The sequence below is a fragment of the Populus alba genome, chromosome 16, assembly GCF_005239225.2.
Source record: "Populus alba chromosome 16, ASM523922v2, whole genome shotgun sequence".
NCBI classification, from domain to species: Eukaryota; Viridiplantae; Streptophyta; class Magnoliopsida; order Malpighiales; family Salicaceae; genus Populus; species Populus alba.
In genome coordinates, this window is record NC_133299.1 from 14838942 (window position 1) to 14857521 (window position 18580).

General features: G+C 32.8%; 3 protein-coding genes across 3 annotated transcripts; all 3 read left to right on the forward strand.

Annotated features, from left to right (window-relative positions):
- Positions 1 to 4072: 4072 nt before the first annotated feature.
- LOC140954666 (protein LURP-one-related 15-like) lies at positions 4073 to 5567 on the forward strand. The gene is made up of 3 exons (XM_073405056.1): positions 4073 to 4662; positions 4941 to 5172; positions 5260 to 5567. The coding sequence occupies exons 1-2, from the start codon at positions 4384 to 4386 to the stop codon at positions 4980 to 4982; spliced, it is 321 nt and encodes a 106-aa protein (XP_073261157.1). The 5' UTR covers positions 4073 to 4383; the 3' UTR covers positions 4983 to 5172; positions 5260 to 5567.
- A 3696-nt stretch (positions 5568 to 9263) lies between these two features.
- LOC118056128 (protein LURP-one-related 15) lies at positions 9264 to 11645 on the forward strand. The gene is made up of 3 exons (XM_035068247.2): positions 9264 to 9798; positions 9919 to 10143; positions 11359 to 11645. The coding sequence occupies exons 1-3, from the start codon at positions 9544 to 9546 to the stop codon at positions 11512 to 11514; spliced, it is 636 nt and encodes a 211-aa protein (XP_034924138.1). The 5' UTR covers positions 9264 to 9543; the 3' UTR covers positions 11515 to 11645.
- Positions 11646 to 15418: 3773 nt separating this feature from the next.
- On the forward strand, positions 15419 to 16803 carry LOC118056129 (protein LURP-one-related 15). Its single transcript, XM_035068250.2, has 3 exons — positions 15419 to 15847; positions 15968 to 16192; positions 16417 to 16803. Exons 1-3 carry the CDS (start codon positions 15569 to 15571, stop codon positions 16561 to 16563), a joined length of 651 nt encoding a protein of 216 aa, XP_034924141.1. The 5' UTR covers positions 15419 to 15568; the 3' UTR covers positions 16564 to 16803.
- Positions 16804 to 18580: the final 1777 nt, after the last annotated feature.

The following is an 18580-nucleotide window of genomic DNA, read 5'->3' on the forward strand; positions in this document are numbered from 1 at the left end:
TCTTTGAGTGTTATAGTCATTCCACATGGTTGATGCAATCATTTCTCTTTTTGTTATCCACTCCCTATTCTCTTCCCTTTCCTCCCGTTGATTTAAGTTGATTGTTCGTCTAATTGGTTCACTATCCGAACATATTTCTTCCATAATAAAGTCATAAGGATCAACCCCCATTATATGATTATGAATAATACAACATGCAAGCACAACATCTACTTGTGTTTCATAGGACCAAAAAGATTTTCCATCAATTGATCTAAAACGACTCTTCAAAATACCAAACCCTCGCTCAATAGTTGTTCTCAATGAAGAGTGTCGAAGATTAAATAGCTCCTTTTCATTTTCTAGTGCGCGTTCTGTAAACTCATTCAAGTGATATCGAACTCCACGAAAAGAAGAAATGATTCCTTTTCGAATACCGTAACCAGCATCACCAAGATAATATTTCCCTACAAATTAAAAAAAATAAAATGTATTACTATCTTTATGTAATAAGATGTTTTATATGTTTATTGCATATAATAAAATACTTTATTATATACCTTCTGGAATTTTTAGACCACTAGGTCTTGATAATGCATCACCTAAAACCCGTGAATCATGTGCACTTCCTTCCCAACCAGCTAAAACATATATAAACTTCAAATCAAAAGTTATAGCTGCTAAAACATTTTGTGTTGTTCCTTCTTTTCAACCTCGAAACTTTCCTTGAATCTCAATAGGAACATTTGCAGGAACATGGGTACCATCAATTGCTCCCACACAATCCTATATAGACATGAAAAAATGATTTATAAACTTTTCTTCTAGATGTAATTAATTAATGTATAAAAATATTGGTATTGTTATCATACCTTAAAATAAGGATAGAATCTTTGATTGTTCATTATCTCCGCTGGAACTGTATCCTCTGGATCTTTAATAAGGTGTTTGTATAACTTAAGAATTGCTTTTAAAACAATTCTAAAGTAACGATAGATAGTTTCAACATACCTATAGTATATACCACTAATAAAACAAAATCTTTGGTTTTGTCCTACAATTTATAAGAACACAATTACTTTCTCCCTAATCGACACATTTTGAGTTGATCGTAATAGGTCATGACTTGTGAGAACATCACACAATCTATAGAAGACAACAGGTTTCATACAAATTTGTTCAACGCAATGTCTATCACCTCGATTCAAAATGCTGTCAATATAGAATTCTCGTTGAGCAATTGCATTTATACGTGGTTCTCGTGGTATATTAATTCTATTTCTTTCTTGTTCAATAATAGCTACCCCTGTAGCTATCACAGTTACAGCTGCTCCCATACATGCTGCATGAATTATCTTACTATCCATAACATGAAAGTGAAGTTTTCTGATAACGAAACCTAAAAAATTAGGGAAATAAATATTAAAAAAAGCATATAAAATACTTACAAAATTAATGCAATAAATTACCGGCATAGTCACACAAATTTATCCATATATAACAAATACAATCAAACACTAATCATAAATTAATCAAATCAAAATAAAACACAAATTCCCCATTAACATCCCCAATTACACTGTTTCATTCCCATTTTCCCTATAATTTTGTCATAACCGTTTCTTCCATTATTCTCCATTAGCATTGAACTATTTCATTGTTCCCATTCCCCTCCCATTCCCCTCTCCTCTCTCGGTTCAGTTCCCCCAATTCCCCTCTCATCTCTCGGTTCAATTCTCCTCTCCTCTCTCGGTTCAGTTCACCGAAATCACCGAAATCCCCTCTCATTTTTGTTCCCATTCCCCTCCAATTCCCCTCTCCTCTCTCGGTTTAGTTCCCCCAATTCCCCTCTCATCTCTCGGTTCAGTTCCCCTCTCCTCTCTCGGTTCAGTTCACCGAAATCCCCTCTCATTTCTGTTCCTATTCCCCTCCAATTCCCCTCTCCTCTCTCGGTTTAGTTCCCCCAATTCCCCTCTCATCTCTCGGTTCAGTTCACCGAAATCCCCTCTCATTTATGTTCCCATTTTGTTTGCAAAGTTCACCAAAATCACTGTTAAAAGAGAGCAACGGTTCACTGTCTCGCACAGAAATCTCCCCCCCGTTTGGTCTCCCAGTAGCGGATTGATCGCCCCCCCATCTCTCAGTAGCAGATTGATCGCCCCCCCCCCCCCCGTTTTGTCTCTCGGTCTCTTAGCAGTAGCAGAAATTGCCCCCCTAACATAAATGATCGCCCCCCCCATTCGTTTTGATGTTATGGAAATTGATCGCCCTCCCTCACAGAAATCAATCGCCCCCCCCCCCCCCGTTTTGGCCTCTCTGTCAACAGAAATCAATCGCCCCCCCCTGTTGTGGCCTCTCTCTGTTCACAGTTATCTCCCCCCTGGTTTGTCTCTCTGTTTGGTTAGGGAGCTGCCGAATTTTTCCTCCTTCATGAAGAAGACAACAGTAACAGTGGTAGTAAAATGTGTTTTTTTTTTGGGTTGCTTGATTAGTTGAATGTGACGAGATTGATGAGAAGAGTTATGGAAAAAAATATGACAGTAGCAGTAGCAGAATATCAAAGATTTATCCCTTTATTTTTTCATATCTACGCAGAAGAAAAACATAAAGGAGAAATGAAAGAGGAAAAAAAATACCTGATATTTTTGGTCCAGAGAAATACTCTTGTTCCTGCTCAGCTTCCCAATTGATTTCGAAGGAAAAGAGACTGTGTGATTTTTGAAGAAAAAGTTTCAAAGCTGTGTATTCTCGTTGAACAGTTGAGGGTGTGTAGAAAAAAGGAAAGTGTTTTCCTTTCTTTAACAGAAGGAAAACACTTTCCTTTGGCAACATTATTATTTTAGGTTGGCTGGAATTCATTTTCCTTTGACCATTTTCCCTTGTTGTCGCCAAACATAGGGAAAGCAGGAAAGTGAATTCCAGGAATTCATTTTCCTGCAATCAAACACGGTCTTAAAAAAATTATGAGAGGCAAAAAAGGATTCTGTTAAGGAGAAGTCATATTTAGAAAACATTTTTATGTCCATGTTTAGAAATTTTTTAAAGGATCGAGAGGAATCCATGAAGGAAAAGCCATGTTTAGAAAAATTTCTAAAAAAGTGAGGTTTCATGTTTATACTTGAAAAGATTTCTAAAAGGTTAGAAAAACTATGAAGGAGAAGCCATGCTTAGATGACAATTCTAAAAGGCCAGGGTTTCATGCTCAAACTTAGAAGAAAAAAAAAATTCTAAGAGGCTAGGGGAACCATAATATAAGTCTATACTAAGAAATTAAGAGGTTGAGGGTAACTCTTGAGAGTTGTTTCATATAATATCTTAAATGATCGTTGTTTTTTTGAATGATGCAGCTAGTAACACCCTTGTCTATCTCAAGCAAAATGTATGTTTAATTGAAACTCTTTTTCCTTATTTATATTTTTTGTTTTTTTTTTTATTAATAAAAATATATTTTTTTTATGAGAAACATAGATTTTTTTTTAAATAAGAAAATAATTTTAAAATAAAGTTTTAATAAAAAAAAAAATGAATCATAGTTTTTACACAAATGTGTCAAAAAAAATATAAGAATAGTCAACCGGAAATGACTGTATTATCCCCCAACATCAACTCACCTCATTTTTCTTTAAAGAGCAAAATCATAATGTTACCATAGCTATGAATAGTTTTTTTTGTCTTTGAGGCACGTTTTTAATGTAAATTATTTTGAAAGTAAATGGTCGGTTGCCTTGTTTGAAACTATAGACATTGGCTGCTAAATAGAAAAACCCATCTCCTTGGTCAGGTCACCATGGAAAAGGGATAGCTTAATAATTAATTAACACCATATTGCAACGGGAAGCCGTCCACCACTGCAACTGGAAGTGGATCAGACACGGTTTGCAATATACTGTCATTATCTTTCTTTATCCATTTTGAAATGCAAAAGTTGCTTCCAGTTGCCTCTTATTTACGAATAAAACAGTGTTGCCATTGTTGATTTGCTTCTTGAAATGATTCGCAGCTGACTGTTTTAGCAAAAAGAGAAAGTAGTTAAAAGCATAAGCTCGTACCAATAATTGTTGGGGGCAAAAGGTGACAAGTAGTGGATATGTATATATGGTTATATTTTATATTCATTGCTCACATTCTGAAATGCAAAAGAAGCTCCAAGTTGCATCATTTACGAATAAATTAAATTGTGTTGCCATTGTTGATTTGTTTCTTGAAATGATGCCCAGTTGACTGTTTTTTTTTAATTTTTATTTAAAGACACGACATGCCATATAGGCTAATCGGCACTATAAAATACATCCACCATTCCTCTCAAACACTACTTCTATAACCACCATCAAGACCTGCATAATATAGAGAATAGCTGTATCTCTTTCTGTTTATTTCTTCGAGTAATATTTTGTTTCTGTGATTATGGCTGCTGGGCAAGCACCAGGCAACCCCCTTCCCGCTGTGAGAACATACCCGCCGGTGGAGCATCCAGTGGTGGTAATAGGGCCACAGTACCTGGCACAGTACCCTGTTGAACTCGCCGTCTCTACAAAGCTATGGACTCTTGGAGAGAATGATTTTAAGGTGTCTGACATTAATGGCACCCTCATCTTCCAAGTCAAGAGTAAACTCTTAAGCTTGCATGATCGTCGTTTTCTGAAAGATGCAGCCGGTAACACCCTTGTCAATCTCAGGCAGAAGGTATGTTTAACTGCTCTTTGTCATTTGCTTCCTTCTTTTTCAATCTAACCATCACAACAACAATAAATTCTAAATTTGGTTGCCTTTTACATGAGATTAGATATGATTCATTTAATATAAACATCGAGGATTATTATTATTTTTTAAATGTAATTTAACTGGCAAGGACCACGCATAAAATAACAATGATGAAAGTTGGATACAGTCAAATGACGTTACTATCATTACTGTCCATATATCAATGAGATGGCTTACTGCGTGTTTACCATTTTCTCCAGATAAGGACCATGCATGATGCATCGGAGGTGGGAAGCTTTTAGAGGAGAAAGCAAGGAGGAGAAAGATTTGCTTTTCACAGCCAAGAAATCAAAGTTATTCCAATTCAAAACTGAGTTAGACATATTCTTGGCTAACAACAAAGGAGAGGTCCCTGATTTCAAGGTCAAGGGAGGGTACAGAGAGAGTTCCTGCTCTATACTTGTTGGAGATTCCAATACCATGCTTGCACAAGTAAGTTCGATGCTAGCTCTCATTCATTTTAGAGTCCTATCTTTGCAGGTTTTCGTACTAATATTTTTAAATCTTACATTAATGCAGATGCATAGATTACATTCTCTCACGACAATGATCTTGGATACAGATAGTTTTGGAGTGACTGTTTATCCTAATGTTGATTATGCCTTCATAGTAGCTCTTGTGGTGATTCTCGATGAGATCAATGCGGACCGTAGTGGCGAAGATTAAATACAGCTTTTGTTTTATTTCAAGAGATGTTTTCAAGTTTTATTGCTTTTTTATTGTAAGAAAAAATACAATGCATTCTTTATTGCTTTTTCCTAATGTAAAGTGTATGCTTTGTGGATGACATAAAGTGTAAAATATATAATGTTTGTTAAGTTTTATAATCATTTATTTAATGTGTTTTGAATTCTGATCAAACTCAAAAACAAATAACACATAACTTGAGATAAATGATCATTATATAAACTTAGCTCTATAACTTTAGTAAAATTTATTTGTATAAATTTGTTTGGATCAGCGCTTGCAAAAGTTGGTGCTTGATTCGGTAAAAAGAATGCAATTTTGTTATTAAAGAAATATTGAAACTTCAAGGATCAAATATATAAACACATGAGGTGAAGATTTAAAAAATTTGATCCTCAAAGTTTCTTTATTTTTATATCTTTTGTCCATTTAGAACTTTAGTTTTTTATCCTAAACTTCATTTTGTTCATCTTTTAAAATTCCATGTTTAAGTGATAAAAGAGAGTATCACCAAAAAAAGATTATGACACTGTTTTTATAGCCCTTCATGATTTTTTTCCCCTTGAATTTTATTTGGTGGCTTTCTGGCACAAGTCTATTTTTATTATTGTATGATTAAAAAAAATAAATTTTAAAAAATAGAGTTATTAAACCCGTTTGAGTTCAAAACTCTAACTACGAATTTTACTGTTTAACCCAATTTGACTCAGGTCAATTCAAAACATTATTATCTCAATATTTTTTTAAAAAAAATAAAGTTGAACCAATGTTATCTTGGAAAAACATTTTTTTTCAATCAAACTAGGTCTTTGCTAGGTCGTAATTGGGTTCACCAAGTTAATCGTGTCACATCAAACCAACTTTCACCTGTTTTGTGGAATGAAATTCATGAGAATTTATCACCATCGATTCCTTTAATACTTGGAACTCATCCTAACTCCATAACCCTGGATCAAACCAAAACCACACAAATTCAAAATAACCAAAATATTGTAAATTCATTTGTTCAAACTCAACGGAATCATAACATGACAACTAGATCCATGAATCAAATAATTAAACCCAAACAACTTCATACAGTGACAAAATATCATCTTCCACACACCTTTAAACCAACATGTGTGTGCCAAGCTATATCTCAATCTTAGCGGCGTAATGCTATGTCAAATGACCTCACTACCATCTTGAAGCATAGAGCTTGGGACTTGGTTCTGCCACCTTCAAATTGCACCCATGTAGGTTGTAGATGGGTGTTTAAAGTGAAGAGAAAATCTAATGGTTATATGGATAGATTGAAATATTGTCTTGTTGCAAAAGGTAATAATCAATGCCCCGGACTTGACGATAAAGAAACATGCAATGCAATAGTTAAACATGTCACCATTAGATCAGTTTTAACTATTGTTGTCATGAATGGGAGAGAGTTGAGGCAAATAGATGTTAACAATGTTTTTTTACATAGAAATTTAACTAAACTATTTATATGATGGATTCCATGCCCTGAGTATCATGAAATCAGTTGAAAAGTTGGCAAAAAATCATTTATGCCCTTGTTTCTTTTGTTCTCCTCCGTCTGCCTCCCTATTCCCCTCTTTTTCTCCACCTCCAGCAACACCACCACCTTTGGTCACCATACACGATCTTCCATGAACCACCACGAACCCTTCTAGCAACCCTCTTCCTCCGGGCAAACAAGGTTGCTATGTTTTTTTTTTTTTTCACTTCAAAACCCCTCCATTTATGATTTTCTCGCATGTTTTTCTATTAATTTTATAAAATATCAGGCTGTATATTTACACTATAAAATACAGATTTAATATTAAAAAACCTAGTTTTCTCTGAAATGCTTCTTAAAAAAATTTGAAGATTAAAAAAAATCTTAAGAATTTTTAAATTAATTTCCTCTTTCAAAATAATAAAAAAATATTTTGTTTTCATATATATGGTCAAATCCAAAAAGTTTTTTAAGCATATTGTTTTTTTTTTAAAAAAAACATCTTTCTCATGTTTTGAAATGCAAAAATGGATACCGTAATTAGTTTATGATTATCCCTTAGAGTTTGACCAAAATATCAAAAATCCTTCACCAATCATTTTGTTCATTTTATATTCAGAGTGTTAGGGTTTAGCTGTAAACTTTAATATTCAGGGATGTATAACTATACAATAGAGTATACCCTCTGCTATTAAAGATACAAAGTGAAAAATAAATACAATGCTAAAATTTGAACTTTTGAATAGTTATGATTTAGCCTGATAAGATAGAGACCTCTTCACAAAGAAAGATCTGTCTTGAACGTTAGATATAACCAACAAACATGAACATGACTTATAATAACAATTAATTAATAATTCAATTTATCTTAAATAGGGTGATGCAGCGCGTCATTTGACGTTCCCCACGACACCTTACATATAACAAATGCTACAGTTTATTTTAACAATCACAACAATATGCAAATCTCCTCAAATATTCTTAATGTGAGTGCATCCTTAGGCTTTTTCTGTAAAGAAGCCTAAATCACCTTTCAACGATGCATTAATAAGCAACATGTGTGGCACGAAAATTGATTACCATCAAGCATTAATTCTATAAAAGACAAATTAAGATCCCCAACTTCAGTAGTACTACAATAATAAAATATTGATGGTGTTCCCAAATTTGATCATATACTAAAAAATAAGGTTATTTGTTGTTTACCTAGTGGTTAATCATATAATGAAAATCAAGAATTTGTATAGATTTCCCCTCATCTTATCTCTTGTAAATCTTCTATCCTCATGTATTTGAATTTATAATAAACAATATCTTGTGCAAACCTTATAAATAGGAGTTTTACTTATAAAATAAGGAAAGCAATTTAAGTAGAGCATTTTTTAGAGCTGTATATCATACCCCGAGGGTGCTTGTTTAAGCCTATAGATGGATTTTCTTAATATACACACATTATTAGGCTTAAACATGTCTTTAAAACAAAGCATAGACTATGGTTAATCTTCCTTCTATTTCTCGTTGTTTTTTTTTATCTATTTTTCCACTTTTAGCCTTCTTCCAGTCCTCTATTTTCTTTTGTGCTTCTGCTCTCCCTTTTCTTTTTTGTCACTCTATGTTTTCCTTTCCTCACCCTATGTTTTCTTTCTCATCCCTCTGTTTTTCTTCCTCTCTCTCTGTTTCCTTCTTTCCTAAAAGGAGTTTACAAAAACTATAAAAGTTTTGAAACAACTTCTAACGGCAAAAGAGGAAGGCTTTCTTCGGGTTGTCAGAGGCAAAGAACAAGGCAGGGACTACCCGTCGGTTTGTACTTCATTTTTACAAGCAAGATCTGCAGGTATAAGCCAATTTCTTCTTCTTTGTTATATTCAAACTAGGCATTTGTTGATTGTTCTGTTCCAAACCTGTTTCTCCTTTTGCTCTGAATATTCGGTTTCTTTGTGGACAAAGGTTATATGCTCGCCTACTAATCTTTCATGGCTTTGAGTTTAGCTTATTGTTTATGTTAAAGAGGTGTTTCTTTACTCATTCCCCTACCATGAGAAACCATGAGCTTCAAAAACCCTCAACATTTTTTTTCTTTATTCAGGTACCTCCCTGGTTTTAAGATTCTGTATAGGAGGAGCTGTGCTCCTAAATGTAGTTTGTCCAGAGGATTAAGAAAACACGAAGAAAGTTTCTTTTTACTTGAAGTAACGTTGGCATGTTCTTGGGACATTCACGTTTGTTCTTCCCTTTCTGTTCGCTGGAGCATGTGTTGATGGAGCTAAGGCACAGCTTGGATATGTTGAGACCGACCCTTCTGGTCGTTATGGACGTGTAAGTCAATTGCTTGCTTAATTTTCTTGGTCGAATACACGCCATAAGATTTTTCCCGATCCAACCAAAGACTCCGCCTCCCCCCTCCCTCGCTGCCAAAAAAAACTAATATGTCTTTGTTTTCGCGCAAAAATGAACTTTCAAAGTAGGACAGGGCCTTTTTTTGTTTTATTTAAGGACATGATATAGGGCTAAGTGGCACTATAAAATACGTACATCAACCATCATCAAGCTTTGCATAATATAGAAATTTAGCTATTTTTCTTTCTGTTTATTTCTTCGAGTAATATTTTGTTTCTGTGATTATGGCTACTGGGCAAGCACCAGGCAACCCCGTTCCAGCTATGAGAACATACCCGCCTGTGGAGCATCCGGTGGTGGTAATAGGGTCACAGTACCTAGCACAGTACCCTGTTGAACTCGCCGTCAACAGTGATTTTAAGGTGTCTGACATTAATGGCACCCTCATCTTACAGGTCAAGAGTAAACTATTAAGCCTACATGATCGTCGTTTTCTGAAAGATGCAGCCGGAAACACCCTTGTCAATCTCAGGCAGAAGGTATGTTTAATTGCTCTCTGTCATTTGTTCTCTTCTTTTTCAAGCTAACCATCACAACAACGATAAGAGTCAATCCGATATCAATTTCTTACCGCGTGTTTAATTTATCATTTTCTCCAGATAAGGACCATGCATGGGAGGTGGGAGGCTTTTAGAGGAGAAAGCAAGGAGAAGAGTGATTTGCTTTTCACAGCCAAGCAATCAAAGCTGTTCCAATCCAAGACTGAGTTAGACGTATTCTTGGGTAATAACAAAGGAGAGGTCCCTGATTTCAAGGTCAAAGAAGGCTACAGCGAGAGTTCCTGCTCTATACTTATTGGAGATTCCAATACCATGCTTGCACAGGTAACATTAACAAAACTTATTTCTGAAATATGACAATCTTGAATAAATTTAACCTAGTGGCGGAGCTACAGAGGGGCAATTGCGTGCTTTTTTTTTTTTTTTTTTTTCAAAATATTTTTTATATTAAAATATTTATATAATAGCTTTACAGGGTTAATTTTCTTTATTAGCTACAAATTAATCCAAGTTTTTTTTTTTTTTACTATTATCCCTACTCTCTTTTTTCTATAAAATTTATCTTCAAGCCCTAAACTATTAATTAATTAAGCAAGTAACCTCTTATATTTTATACTTTAGGAAAGTTTCTTTCATTTTTTTTTTATTTGTTTCATTATCTAATTTTAGTTTTATTTCTTTATAATTAGTTATTGAAATTATTGGGGTTTATAATAATTTATGGGTTTGTTGAATTAATATGTGTATGGGTAATATTATATGCTAACGGATATGAATTGAAATGAGTTTTGATGAATTGATAAGTATTTTGTTATGAATTTCATATAAAAAATGATGGTAATGAATTTACTAGTGATTAAAAATGAAATACAGGACAACTCAAAAAATTAGGGACATAATAGATAAATTAAAAAGAAAACATTTAATATTTATGTTTAATCCACTTGTACAAAACAACAAGTCAACAAGAACAACATCAATTTATGACAATCCTTTTAAGCTATGATTTTATATGTTATGTATCATATGTCAGCATAGAATTGTTGCCAAGAATTTTTCTAGTCCTTGAAAGATTTAGAAAAGGATAAATGAAAACTTATTGTATATATTAAGAAAGATATTTTTAATGAGATTAAAAATAAAATCATTATGAAACACTTTTAAAATATAGAATCTCGAAGAGAACAATTATAATGTAATTTTTTTTATTTTAAAAGTATTCTTAAATTAATTTTACTTAACTTAAGTTGCTACATATATTTCAAATTATTTTTTTTATATAACACATGTCAATATAGTATATAATATCAAATATTTATTAGTAATTTATCTCTTTATTTAAAAAATCTTGATTCCGCCACTAAATTTTAACCACATCATCTTCTCATATAGAACTATATGTGTGTGGCTGAGGCTGCCGAAGAAATACCCCAGATTTCATTGCATCATTTACATTAAAACCGATTATTGTTTTAATGAAGAAAGTTGTCTTCATAATTAATATCTCTTGCCGGTATTTTTCTTATTATGGGAACGCAGGTGCATGGAGGACACACTATCGCTATTATGCCTAATGTTGATTATGCCTTCATAGTGGCTCTTGTGGTGGTGATTCTCGACGGGATCAATGCGGATGATGATGTTGGGGACGCCTTCATTGACGGTTTTGTCGGTGGAACTGTTGGGTCGGTATAATGTATAGGCAGTAAATATTTTGCAAATCTCTATAAAATATCAACGGTCTTTGGCAGTTGGTGTAGATATTGGTGATAGTGGCATATATAGTAAATATTTTTCAATTCTATGTAAAATACCTACGGACTACATCCATTTGAAAATCCGTGGGTTGTGATTTAAAAAAATAAAAAATTATTTAGAATAAATAATATAAAATTATGTAAATTAATAGTAAAAAAAATCAATTATACAAATAAAATTGTAGGAAACATTAAAAATATAAAAATAAAGTTAAATAATATTTATCCAAATAATCATTACAAATTTAATGTGTTTCCAAAAAAAAAATTAAACTAGAACAATGGTGGAGGAGGAGGAGGAGGTTGGTTGTTACCGGGACCAAACAACAAAAAAGAGGGTGCACATGTATCACTCATCTTGATCTAATGTCCATGATCATTTGGCGGAGTTGTTCATAATCTGCCGAGAGTCCCTCCTATTGTTGTTTCAACCCCATGAACTCCTCAGAATGGGTGCTCGACGCTGATTGGGAGCTCCCAATAATTGAGACACTACGGGCCGCCCACAAGTTCTCAACCATAGTGTTGGAGAGCTCGTACACCTAATTTTTATCAGGTCCACCAGACGGTCCTACCTTTAGCCACAAATGCGAATCGAAATCCAAATGGGTCGAAGGATCGTCCCCATATCTCTCCCTCAATCGGCTATTAGAGGTCTCTTGAAAATTAAAAAAGAAATCATCATTTTCAATTCAAGAAAATAATAACTTACTTAAAAAAAATGATTGAACGAACATACCATGAAATGTTGAGCGCAGTTGTCCACGAACTGTTGCACTCCTTTTTGGTGATCTATACTTCGCACGTGCATCTCTACAACCAGCTCCATTTGGCTCGACTCACGTTCAAGAGACGTAGCATGTAAGAAAAAAACTATTGCAAGTTAAATATATTTATAAGTAACAACAAATTAATTATTGATATATTTTATTTAAATTAATTTTACCATTCATTTCGCATGTGCACTGAATGGAACGGAGCTGCGGTGTGTGTAGTCACCGAACCATGAATTTGCCAGTTTCGGTTGTCAAAACCAGACTGTGAGCATCGTGTGAACCACTCAGACGTCACGTGCTCAATATATTGCGGCCATATATCTCTCGGGATGTATTGTGGTTTGAAATCTCTCCAAACCGCCACGTCATTCCAGCCTTGTAAACCGTTACCTCTCGTATATTTTTTGGCTTTTTTTGTGTCATACCAAAAATCATAGAACCTACTTGCATGGTGACAAATTAGATTTTAAAATATAAAATTATAAAATATAAAATTGTATTGTTTTCAATGTTACTTAGTTGTCACGTGACTCTCTCACACCCTCCTTAAAACATTGTCACGCGCACTACCCCGCTCGAATTTGTACTGTGCATAAATAATTTATTTAAAATAAAAATAGTACCAAATATAAAATTATAAAATATTAAAAATAAGTTGGAAATTAGAAGTTAACACCAACCTGAAATCTTTGAAACTATGCATCGATATAAGGTCTCTAATCAGGATGTCTGGAAAGCTGACTCCATTGAAATAATGGAATCTCCATTGATGATTTAAACGTCGATGTTATTACTCGAGCGGCCTCAATGTTTGTGAACCTGAAAATAAATAAAAATAATAAAATAATAATTAGTTGTTCATAAATTATGTTATAAGTATAAAAAAACTAAAACCGAAACAAACTTATATTGAAAGGTCATCCTTCCAATGTGTCTATTATTTGCGGGTGAATTGACCCCGTTATGAAGGCATACTGCCTCTGCGGTGTGAAATCGCGTTGGAAGAGGCAACATCACGAGTGGCCGCAGGTGCCTCTTCTTGATCAGTACCTAAGGATAAATCATTCTCTTTGCTAGAAAAACTAGTTGCAACTATATGCTGACAACGTGTTGTTGATTTCTTTCAACGCATTTACACAAATTTATACTTATAATTGTCATAACCCAAATTTTGAACAAATAATAAAATGAGGTTAAGACAACAAATTTTAAAGTTTAGGGATAAAATTATCAGATTTGAGAATAATTTGGTCAGAAATTGAAGAATTAATAAGTTGGGAAATTTATTTAAAATTTTGATTAGTTTAATTAATGAAATTAGAAGAATTAATAAGTTTGGGGACTTAATTAAACTTTGATTTAATTAATTAAATAAATTCAGGGACTTAATTGAAATTTATCCAAAAAAGGGCAAAATTGAAAGAATTAATTAAAAAATGAATTTGAAAAATAACCCAAAATAACTTGTAACATAAGATAGTGTTTATTATATTAAAAAAAAGCTATGGAGTGTAGAATATGAAACTTAGTCGGAGTTGTACTTATATTATTTGGTTGATGAAAGACAAGGTAAGATAAAATATAAAAAGAGCTTGTTTTATTATCATTATCAAACTTACAATGTTTGAAACAATAAATAAAAATCAATATTTCTACTTTAATTTATAATAAGTATAAAAATTTTTTATCTAACTTAAAATGATAATATCTCTACTCATCAAAATTAGGTTAATATTTTTTGTAATTATTATCGAAAAAAATAATCATTTTTAAAATAATAGTATAGTTAAATTATGTTTTCTCAATCATTAAACAAAAATTAAGTGTTAAATATTTCTTAACTTTGAAGTGGTTCAACCAAGTATTAGAATATTTATTTCTTAAAAAAAAATATGTTCGAAGAAATATCAGACAAGTTTCAAATGAATAATTGCAATTCAATAAGAGCACCAATTGAGTTTGGTTTGAACTAAATAGAAATTAATCAAATTATGAAGGAATAGGACACGTGGAGACATGGAGGGGGGATAGCTTAATAATTAATTAACGCCCCTTTGCATCTGGACGTGGAGCCATGGGAAACGGATAGGATCGGACACGGTTTGCAATATATTGTCATTATCTTTCTTTGTCCACGTGGAGCCAGACAAAGCTCACCATTCTGAAATGCAAACGATGCTCAAGTTGCAGTATTTCCGAATAAAAATAAAACCGTGTTGCCATTGTTTATTTGTTTCTTGAAACTATTTTACAGTCGACACTTTTTATTTTTGGTCTATTTTCTTTTTTCAAAAAAAAAACAAGTGGATTTAATTATTTTTAATCATTCAAATAACATTCTCAATCTAATAATTTAAATTGTTAAGCAAGATCATAAAATATAATTTATATTATTTTTTAACAGATCCTCTCAAGTAAAAGTCATTTGAGTTTAAAACTTGTATAGACCCTCATTATTTTATATTTATTTTTTATCAAATAAATTAGGATGATAAAATTCGAACTCGTGACCGTTTAGTCATCAAAGCTCTGATACCATATCAAAAAACCATCTCAACCCAATAACTTAAATTATTAAGTGAGATCTCAATATATGATTTATATTATTTTTTTAACATGATCTTATATTTATATTATTTCTATATTTATCCACTTGAAATACTAACCAAGACGTTAATTAAAAAAATAAATTGTGTCTTGAATATATTTTTACTCGTTGAAAAATTTTTATATTGTTCAGAAAATAGTTAGTGATTTTTTATTAGTTATTTTTTAAATTTATTTTAAAAAAATACAACTAAGAAAAAAAAACTCTAAATAAAAATATTCTTATCTCTTTTAATAAATTATTAATTATATCTTTTTTTTTATCTATATCCATTTCTTTTTTTATAATAAATATCTAATAAAATATCTTTAATTTTCACCATGAGATATTTCCCGATCCACCCAAACACTCCACCTGCCCGCCTCCCTCGCTGTCTTTTGTTATGGTTGTACCGTACGCGCAGAATTGAACTTGCGAAGAAGGACAGAGCCTTTTTATTTATTTATTTAAAGACACGGCATGCCATATGTTAACTGGCACTATAAAATACGAACACCATTCCTCTGAAAGACTAGTTCTGTCACCCACCATCAAGACCTGCATAATATAGAAATTTAGCAATTTTTCTTTCTGTTTATTTCTTCAAGTAATATTTTGTTTCTGTGATTATGGCTACTGGGCACGCACCAGGCAACCCCATTCCAGCTGTGAGAAAATACCCGCCGGTGGAGCATCCAGTGGTGGTAATAGGGCCACAGTACCTGACACAGTACCCTGTTGAGCTCGCCGTGTCTACAAAGCTATGGACTCTTGGAGAGAATGATTTTAAGGTGTCTGACATTAATGGCACCCTCATCTTCCAGATCAAGAGTAAAAAATTAAGCCTACATGATCGTCGTTTTCTGAAAGATGCAGCTGGTAACACCCTTGTGAATCTCAGGCAGAAGGTATGTTTAATTGCTCTCTGTCATTTGTTCTCTTCTTTTTCAATCTAACCATCACAACAACGATATGATTCAATCTGATATCGATTTCTTACCGCGTGTTTAATTTATCATTTTCTCCAGATAAGGACCATGCATCGGAGGTGGGAGGCTTTTAGAGGAGAAAGCAAGGAGGAGAAAGATTTGCTTTTCACAGCCAAGAAATCAAAGTTGTTCCAATTCAAGACTGACTTAGACGTGTTCTTGGCTAACAACAAAGGAGACGTCCCTGATTTCAAGGTCAAAGGAGGCTACAGAGAGAGTTCCTGCTCTGTATTTCTTGGAGATTCCAATACCATGCTGGCACAGGTAACATTAACAAAACTTATTTCTGAAATATGACAATATTGAATAAATTTAACCAGATTCATCTTCTCACATAGAACTATATGCCTGTGGCTGAGGATGTCGTAGAAACACCCCACATTTCATTATATCATTTACATTAAAACCTATTATTGTTTTAATCAAGAAAGTTGTCTTCATAATTAATAGCTCATCCCAGTATATATTGTCTTGTTATGTGAACGCAGATGCATAGAAGACACACTCTCGCGAGTACTATTTTGGAGACAGATCGTTTTGGAGTGACTGTGTATCCTAATGTTGATTATGCCTTCATAGTAGCTCTTGTGGTGATTCTCGACGAGATCAATGCGGATCGTAGTGGAGAAGATTAAATACAACTCTTGGAGTGGTTCTTGATGATATCAATTAATGCAGATCGTAGTGGCGAAGACTGAATATAATATAATTTTTTTGTTTTATTACGAGTGAAGTTCTCAAGTTTAATTGTTCTTTCATTGTAAAATTAAATGCAATTCATGTTTTATTGCTTTTCCTTAATGTAAAAATGTTTGCCTTGTGGGTGAAATAAAGAGTAAATAGAATGAAACAACTTGCAAGTTTTTTCACTTTAATACACGGGAAGTTAAATAGAACGAAACAACAGTCCCTCAACTTGTAAGTTTTTTCACTTTAACCCTTAAATCGTTTAATTAGCATTGTAATCTACCTAATAAATTTAGTTTTTAACCCTTGAATCCAACGGATCTTCCTGAAGTATTAAATGCTAATAGATAAGAGAATTGTGTTGTGAAATTGAAGTCCTTCAAGTTTAGAATTAGTTCAGTGTGATTTTTAAACTCCAAAGCCTTTGTTTGAAGCTCTTCTCAAGTCCAAATCTGACCGTCATATGAAAACAAAGTGAACTATTAATTAATTCCATAAAATATTTCTTCATTTATTTTTTGCAATTGGTACTTGATTATTTAGCCCTTGGAGTGTTTGGGATAAAGATGTGATGAGGTGTGATTGATTTTTTTTAAGTATAACTTTTTAAAAACATAAATCATACATCACTGAAAGCAAAAAAATATATGTTTTTTTTTTTTTTATGTGATTTTCATTTAAACAAAAAACCCAACCACATTATCACACCTTTATTCCAAACATACCCTAATATCCATCGGTTATTATGTCTGTGTACAATTAATTTTTATTTAATAATAACTCTCCTTAAGTTAAGAATTAAGAATTGATGAACAAAATTGTGATACATGGACTAGATATATTTTTATCCCACAATCTTTCACGTGTCGAGATTTTATAGGTCAATCCATAATATCTAACAGATGGATGAAGTATATGTATATCGAAATTCCTTTTTACTTCGAGGACCCAATAAAACATTTTGTAATTAGCAGAGGGATGAAGTATATCGAAATTCCTTTTTATTTGAGGACAAGGATACCCTCCAATTAGATTATGCATCAAATTAAACTTAAACCTTACTTAATTTAGACTATTTAAATCTTATTTATCACAGATTTAATGATAATATAGACGGCATGATAAGTTTAACACATTGATTTTTAGGGTTTTGACTGGTAATAAATTCTTTTATCATTCATTCATTCACGTCGCCTTCAAAAAAGAACATTTGCTTCAAATAATTAACCTAGAATCCAAAAAATAACATTGTGAAATAAGATTTGCATGCACAAAACGAAATTAGCAGCTTAATTAGTTGACATAGTAAATTAAATTACTAGTTTATTACTATCATAGTTAGATTTTAAAAAACAACCCGAGTTAACTTTTTAAACCCTTGATCCAAATCATGAGGACTGGATCACTACACAGAGAAAAATTATAAAGCTAAATTACAAACCAACTTAATGTTAAAGGGTAAAATTTAAAAAAAGAACCCAAGAAAAAAATAACAGTCAAAATAATGATTAAAATTGATATAAAAACAAAATGAAATGACATCTGTTAATTTTAGCTGGGATAGCACGAATCCCAAATAAAGAAAAGAGTAAAGAGGGAGAGAAGGAAAAAATATCAATGTTGTCTAACCGATGGATAGAACATGATGTGCCACTTCAGATAACACAATGGATGAGCATTTTTTGCCACTAAAGGAGGGCGCATGTACTGCTTGAACGCAGCAGGTCTCCTCCACGGGCTGGCACATGCGGTGCACATGCCAGCCTAGTTAGTTTGCCCATCCACCCTAATCCAATATCATTTTTTAGTTTTGATTTTGGTTGCTTAAAATTTAATTGTTTTACATCAATGAAATTTTATTTTTCTTATCAAAGCGAGCATTAAACGAGTATCAAAACCCCATATATAGGCAAAAGCAACAAACTACAAAGTAAGTGCTTCTCACTTGTAAATCATGTGATGAGT